The 8,227-nt window shown below is 37.7% G+C and overlaps 1 protein-coding gene across 3 annotated transcripts in view; it reads left to right on the top strand.

Annotated features, from left to right (window-relative positions):
- The window catches only part of Mindy3 (MINDY lysine 48 deubiquitinase 3), a 93,075-nt gene that overhangs the window by 81,174 nt on the left and 3,674 nt on the right, over positions 1-8,227 (top strand). For all 3 annotated transcript variants that reach the window (XR_002818932.1, XM_004645184.3, XM_023705429.1), the window contains 3 exons: positions 433-505; positions 3,343-3,430; positions 7,423-7,494. Coding sequence is in view for 2 of the 3 variants with exons in the window: in XM_004645184.3 (XP_004645241.1) it covers positions 433-505; positions 3,343-3,430; positions 7,423-7,494 (233 nt within the window). In the remaining variant the exon portion in view is untranslated. The remainder of the gene's footprint in view (positions 1-432; positions 506-3,342; positions 3,431-7,422; positions 7,495-8,227) is intronic.

Here is an 8,227-nt window from a genome sequence, read left to right as displayed (position 1 = left end):
AAGTCGGCAGAATTTCCTACTCAGCAGGAGGGGTGGGGAGGTATGGCAGAGTGGTGTGGGGCGGCCCAAGGGGGTGGGAGAGGGTCCTGCCCATGCTGCGCCTGGGCTGGGACTGGTCCCGCCTGCGCAGGGTAGCAGGAAGCTCTCCACACACTCACCGGACCTGGGCTAGGACTGGGTCTGGGGGTTCCCGGAAGTAGGCAGAAATTCCTACTGGGTGGGATGGGTGGGGACGTATGGTGGAGTGGTGGGGCCGGCCCGAGGGGGCGGGAGAGGGTCCGGCCCCCACCGCTCCTGGGCTGGAACTGGTCCCGCCGGCACAGGGTAGCAGAAAGCTCTCCACACACTCACTGGACCTGGGCTAAGACTCAATAATACTATTTCTTGAAATAAATTTTTATTTCAATTTTTCTGATTTTTTTTTTTTCCCAGATAATGGATTCATACCTGATTCTCTTCTGGAAGATGTGATGAAGGCTTTGGACCTTGTGTCAGATCCTGAATAGTAAGCTAAATGGGAAGAGTCCATTAAATCTAGTACATAGATACATTTATAACTTTAAAAATACATTCACAAAATAATAACAATTTATGCATAAAAAGATATAAGAGGAAATCAGCCTAATCTGCCATAGTACCACAGATGTTACGATATTTACAGTGAGTGTCCCTTCCCACCATGTACTTTTTTCTTGTTTTTTAAAAAGTACTAAAAAATTTTTTTCTATTAAACTGAAGTAAGATTTTTCTCTCTGCAGTGAGTTTTCCAATCTTTTTTTAAAGATTGTATGTATTTTTTGCAACTATGAATCTATTTAATGAAAGTTCTGGGTAATATAAATACAGTAGTGCTGGTTGTGCTACTTAGGTAACCAGCAGACTTTTGATTTTCCGTCTTCAAGATGACTAAAGACACCAAACATTTCCAGACGACTGAAGAACTGTTCTGAGTTCGGGGTCACCTCATTGTGTCACAGAATGTAGATACATAATATTGTGCTAATGACTTGGCCCTGTCTTCATTCCTCACTGTACAGTTTTATATACTGTTAAATTTATAATTTCCTCCATTGATTTAGGATTTCGGGGGTTTTATTTTGTTTTGTTTTTGTTCCCTTATTTTGGCCGTACTAGAGATTGAAGTCAGGGTCTTCACACTGAACTACATGCCTGCCCTTTTTGTTTGAGGCAGGGTCTGTAGTTGCCTAGATGGATTTCAATTTGCAATATTCCTGTCTTAGCCTCTCATAGTGGTGAGATTGTAGGTGTGCACCACTATAGCTAGATAATTAGTATCTTTACTATCTGCCAGAAAATATTTCTTGGAGGACATAAGAATTGATCGGAAATGAAAATAAACATAAAGGATTTGCACTAATTTAGGCTTACTAACATTCATTTTCTCTTTACAATTTGTATTTTCAGCAAATTTTTTCTGACAGTGAGCAAACTTTAGCTTTTGAACACAGCGAGTCAGCAAGAACACCATGACACATGGAACAGTTTTTAGAATTTGGTCTTGTTTTTCTTTTTAATAAGTTGAGGTATGGGAGTTTTGGTTCTCAGTAGTTGGGTACAAATGTCATTTTGGCTTGAAGAATAAAAGTGACAAATGGATTAGTACAATAAATTGTAATATAGCAAATGCTGTTTCTTCTGATCAGATTTGCAAGTAGAGACCATCTTTTTTAGTCTTATTCATAAGTGAATCAAAATCATAATTTCAGTAGTTCTTCACATAGGGATGATGACAAAGAAAAAGGCTTTTTTCCTTCCTGAGGAGGTGGTTTTTTTTTTTTTTCAAGATCTTACCTGAAGAGCTAATTGTCGTGGTTTTTTTCAGCATACATAAGATTCCTGAAGCATAACACAGTTGCTATATTCAGATTGTATTTTGAGAAGTAGCTGAAAGATTACACTGAGTTACATACTCATACTTTTGCCTACTCTTAAAAATGTGATAGCCAATAAACTAGGTCATTTTAAAGATTAAGTTAAGTAGAGGAGATGTAATGCAATTTCATTTGTTGTGTGTATAATCCATGGGTGGAGCCAAACTCACACCCAAAGTTCTGTGCCACCTCTCACCATAGTAGTCCAGCTGAAGGTGGCAGGTCCTGGCTGTAGGACTGATGCAAGCCCACTTGAGCCTCTCACAGCGCTGACACTATGTGACACTGTGTCACAGCACAAGGCTGCCTGGTGGTTCCCAGTAGTCAAGTGCAGCCTTCAGAAAGCTTAAATGAAGCAAACCTTACAAGGATGGCTTAGCCTCTCTTTATGAAAGAAACACCTGGTAGCTGACCCAGACTGAATACAGGAAAGGGGTAAGGACCCCCCAAATTCTTAGAGTGGTTCCGACAGAGACCTTCCGGGCAAGGGGTACTGTGACCCAACTGTGTCTGTCACTGCTACCTGCCTGCTCCCACTGCTGACTCTTGAGACCCTGAGCTATAGACGAGGCCTAGACTCATCTTTGACTGGAATTGAAGTGAAGGGGAAAAGTTGGCTAACTAAGACCCCAATTCCCCTGAGTCACTGCTTAGCTTGCTGCATAATAAGCTAAATTTTACTTGGCATTTCTAGTTGGGAATAACATGGAGAAAAACCTTTTCCAAAAACTTGTAAAACCCTTTCAACTACAGTCTGCTTTTCTCGGACTCCTTTTCAGGCACATATAACAACACTGTCCACAGTTTGATGCACTTAAACAGAAGGCTGCTCAGAACTCTGGCCATGTCAAGCTGTTCTGAGTGGGTGCAGTGTCTACCATTAACACAGGTCACTGAACTGGAGTTCTAGTAGGACCGCCTTACTTGTTAGCCTTTACCTTGAACTGGCTAAGAATTTGAAGCCTATTTTAGTTCTTGAAAATAAGCTTTTTAAGAGATTGTCTGATGCACTGTTGCCTTGATATGTTTCTTTTTCTCCTTGAACTTTAAACTAAACCTTTTAGTTTAGTTTCATTTGTTTCATTTGGTTGATAAATTCTGGCATACCTATGATGATGCTAAGGGGATTTGCCTTTGGAAGGCTACAAGCTTGGTTTTATAAGCCTTGGTTTTTAAATTACTTTACCTAATAAGGAACAATATTCCAAAGTCATCGTCATAATTTAAATTTTAAATAGTAACAGATTACATGGGTTTAAAAATAACCAAGTTTTGGCAAATTTAATGTCATTCCTATGTATTTGTCATTAAAGATTTAAAAAGAACAGCTCTTAAGGTTTTTTGGCAGCAAATGTGTTATAGTACCAGTAATTTAATCATGAAAGGAAAAGAAAAGCTTCTCCCCCCTTTGGTATCTACTGTTTTTCTTTTTTTTTTTTTCTTCCCATAGTATAAACCTCATGAAGAATAAATTAGACCCAGAAGGATTAGGAATCATATTATTGGGTCCATTTCTTCAAGAATTTTTTCCTGATCAGGTAACAGAGTTAATATATTTATTGTTGTTTCATTAGCAGATGCCTTCAGGATGTCCTAATATGCAAATATGAGACTATTACATAGCTCCATTCCACGCTGAGTTATCAGAGGGTCTGTGGGCACCAGTATGGTGACATAGGGGTATGGAGGGCCAGCAGGGAGTGGTTCAGATGCCAACACTTACATAGTACTAGTTTCCTAAAACAAGAATGATTATCAGAGCTATGTGGAATGAAGAGATTGTCTACACTCTCTCGATGGTTTTGTGAGTAGTGATAGCGCCTACTAGTGAACCTCATGTCTGGCAGAGTTTCACCTGAGTAAAAGAAAGACTATGTTTGAATGGAGCTGTGCTATTGGGATGCTTTCTAAATGACTTTGATAGCTCGGTTATTAAGAATCCATATTTGTTTCAAAAACCTTGAGTTATGTTACTGGCAAGCTATTCCTATTTCCCACCCCTCCCTTTTCTTGTTTCTTATCTAAATGAAGTGCATTACCATTGAACTAAGTTTCTCAGCTGGTTATATTGTGGTCATTTCATCAGATAGAAGCATAGTTTAAGTTAAAGTTCATTGTTCCAATAGAAATGCCAATTTGTGTTCTGCCTCTATTGTAAAAGAACTATACTGATAAGTACAAAAATTATTTTTAAAAAAGGACAGCAAAACATCCAAGATATAGTCATTAAATTCCATGACATAACTAGTAATGTGATATCTAGATTTAAATTACCTTTATCAAAATAGTGTTAGTTATACTCAATGTTTGTAATTCGAAAGGAATGCATAATTTCTAACCTTATATCTAATTGTTATGGTCATTTTGAAAAAAGTCAGATGAAATTCACACACAACTGAAGTTATCCTTGTATAGGCAGTTGGACTTTTTTAGACATTGATAGATGCTTTATAAAAACAGATTGATTTAGGCCCTTTTAATGCATGACAGACCTGCCCCAAGTGGCCTTTCTGTTCCCAGGAGTACAGCACAACTTGTGGTCTGAGAGTGGGAAAAAAAGAAATACATTTTGTTTTCTTACATTATTACTTTCTGACATTGGACTGGGATTCCTGTGTATTCATACTCCACCTCCTAGGCTTTTAAAATTTATTTTGAAAGTTCTTCTTGCAATCTAATGTCTTAGATATCTTGATATATGTTTCAACAATTAGTATTTAAAACTTTTTAAGGCACTGATTTTAACTTTACTTCATTATATTCCAAGGCTGCTATCAGCATTTGATAGAAATAGTTATTTGTTGGTTTTAAATACAATGAACTAAAGTAATTGTCCTTTTTTTAATTTAATTTTGGCAAGATTTTGAAAAGTACTTAGGATATGTAATGTGTGCTCATTACTAATTCTTTTAATAGTAGATTCCTTAAGGTAATAAAAAAAAAAAAGCATTCTAGTTCCCCTCTGTTTTGCATAGAGCACGTTTTCTGTTCTTAGTTGTCCTGCTTGTTCCGCTGAATTTATCTCTTCCTGTCCACTTCGTGTCATTTGGAGCGCTTTCTGTCTGAACCTGGCTTGCTCATTGCCCCTGTGGAGTTCATGCTCACTTCTCCCCCAGAGCTTTTCATCCTGCCCTTAGTTTCCTTTAGAACAACATGTGGTTTCCAAGAGCCTGTTAGAAACATAAAGTCTCAAGCTCCTCCCCAGAGGTAATGAGTCAGGCGGTGCGGAGGTAGGGTGCAGCAGTCTGTCTTCAGAGCACTGCCCCTGGCACTGCTGGGGAGTCCTGTCTGAGGACAGCTACTCTGGCTGTCCTGTTTCCATCTGTGCACATACTGTGGGAGCTCAGTACCTTCCGCAGCACCCATCTCATCTAGCATAGCCCACACCACTGATAGCATCTGTCTCGGTAATCACAAATGTATAGTACCTCTGTCACTCACTCAGTGCATACTTCCTTAGCCAAACAAAAATAATTAGAATACATTTGAAAAACCAGTTGTAAGTACAGTCAGTAGCATACTACACTTTTAGCTTTACAGATGCTTCAGGTGGATGCAACAAAAGAGCACTTATCTGTTACAAGGCAGATGCTGGTGCAGGGGTTAGTGGTAGTGAGAATACTCAAGCTTTTCAAGGCATTTTGTGTATGATGAGAAATATGCATAGCACCTCTGATTTATTAAGCACATACTACATTCCAAGCACCAAACTTTTTATTTTAAAAAAAGTGCTATGATTTACCTCACTTTGATAGTGAGGAACGGAAGATTAGAGGATTTAAAAGTTGCTTACGATCAAAGAGCTAACCCTTTCAGTGGCTGATCCAGCAATCTAGAATAGGCCTATCTGACATGAATCTCAGTACTCTACCTCTCTGTTGCACTGCCTTTTGTTGATATTTCTCTATTTCATGCCAGTTGTTAGTTAATGGAATGAGAGAAAATTATATTTGATTATAGTAAAAATTTCTTAAGCTAAAATAATTGTAAAAATCAAGAGACAAATTACTCATCTGAATAGCTAATTGAATTGACTCATGTTTATGACTACAGAAATAATCATGAAATAAAGTATCATGTTTTTTGTTTTGTATATTTTGAGTGGCATACAAAAAATATTAGAGCACTTACATTTTAATTGGGAATACAAAAAATGAGAATTAAATGCATTAAAAATGTAAACAGTCTTCCAAAATAATAGAAGAGCTCTTACAATGTAGTATTCGTTGTCAACTTAATTACTTAGATAGCTTTTATTTATGAAACTTGCAAATCAGCCAAGAAGTTATCTGGTGCATTTAGGAAAAACTATATGTAAAAAGGAAAGGAGGCAGGAGAGGAGGAATTTTAGAAAAGAAGCAAAAAGATGGCAAATATGCAAAAGACTTCTGCATGGGAAACTGAGTCATCTGCTTGTCTAAAACTGAATTCAGACAGTTGAGTGGTTGAAGACAAGACTGAGAAAGTCGTTTAAATCCTGTACTATTTTAGGATTCTTGACTGTGAATTTCAGAAGCTGATCCTGAACCAGGATGAAACAGGGAAAGATCCACAAATGGGCAGGGATAGGTCAAAGGAGTTGAAGAAGCCAGCCCTGGACAGTGGCTTCTGGCTCCTCAGAGACTGGAACAAAGCGACAGCATTTTATTTGCCCATCTTTCTCTAGGAGTTACAGCCACAGTAGTTGCAATTGGCAGAAGTCCTAAGGAGGCAGTGTGGCCCAGTTTGGGCCATGCATATATCCTTGTATTAGGTATGGCAGGAAGCAAAGGATGTGGGCACAGAAGATGGTGCCCTGTGCCCCAGGAGACCACGGGGACACAGGTGCCTTCCTTGGGGCTTTCCATCCGTGACCCTGAGTGCTGGGGAGAGTTGTACTTCGCCTTTATCTAATTGAAAGGCGGGGTTAAAACAGTAAGCATGTTGTGATCAGTTTTTCTTCCAATTTAGTGGGATAGTGATTTTTAGGATATCCTTGCTTTATTGAATATCATTAACACCTCCTTAAGTATTATAATTGTTTTCATTTCTTGCAATGCCCTTTACAGTACTTAAAGTTAACAATATTCAAAAATATTCTTTGAATGTAAACCCTAATTAAGTATTGTGTGATAAATTGGAAGTTATTGTGCATATATATTATAATCTAAGTATAAGTGATATTGATATTCCATTTTTATTGAGAAGAATAATTATTGACAGAAAAAGCACAGATGTATTATAGGATATATTCTATTTTAGTAGCTGTCCTTTAAAAAAATAAAGTAATATATGTACACAATAATAAACAGGTGCAGAAAAGCTCATAGTGCAAATCAGCGGGGCCCTGCTTTCCAGCCTCTTCTGCAAAAGCAACTACTTCAGCTGTGGGTTTTCTGGTGGTTAATTCCATCTCAGTCTCACTTTACCAAATGCTTCCCTAATGAGAGGGTAAAGATTTAAGAAACTTGCATTTACATTCATTGCTCATTAGAAATTGCCTGATTATAAAGATAAAATTTTAATTTTAATAGTACTTTATTTATAATAGGGCTCCAGTGGTCCTGAATCTTTTACTGTCTACCACTACAATGGATTGAAGCAGTCAAATTATAATGAAAAGGTATGATAATTCACATAGTAACTTATCTTCCACTAGGTTGATGAAATCAATATACAGATATCTAGCAGTGACTCATTCCCATACAAGTGCCACCAAGAAGATTATTCCAAGCCTCTCTTTACTACCACAGCATCTTTCTGAATTGACCATATTTCATTTTGAGCACTAAAAAATATTCTGTATTGAAGATTTTCAATGGACTTTGGGGCAGTAAGTTTACTATGACAAAATAATTGACATCTACATTCATATTGTTGCTCTTGGCCTTGCATGTGTCTGTAAGTCAACGTGTACGGTTAGTCCAATGAAAGCTGATAGTGATGCACTGAAGTGCAGAAAGGTAGTGGAGATGTCAGATTGAGAATAACATGTTAAAGAATTAAAGTAACTGTAATGAGGATTTATTGAAGATTGACTGGGACTTATCTTGATACTTTGTTTTTTCCTAAGCTGTACACTATACTATGAAGTAAATATCTCTGTATATCCCATTTTACAGATCAGGGAACTGGTAAATAATGACTCTAGGTCAAGGAGCCTGGGATTAAAATAGAAAGTCTGGCTCAGAGCCTGTGTTTTAGCGAGTTGTTACTTTCCCTGGTAGATTATGGACAAGGGCACATAAGTGACTCATTTCCAGATGGACTGACTCATTCAAAGCAGAGCTTTATCACACTTCTTACCATTTTCTGGATGAGATACCAGCTTTGTGTATGTGTAATATATATATATA

Source organism: Octodon degus, unplaced genomic scaffold (genome assembly GCF_000260255.1).
Source record: "Octodon degus isolate 3935 unplaced genomic scaffold, OctDeg1.0 scaffold00220, whole genome shotgun sequence".
In the NCBI taxonomy this organism is placed as follows: Eukaryota; Metazoa; Chordata; class Mammalia; order Rodentia; family Octodontidae; genus Octodon; species Octodon degus.
Note: the sequence above shows the minus strand (reverse complement) of the source record. Positions and strands in the feature narration are given on the sequence as shown.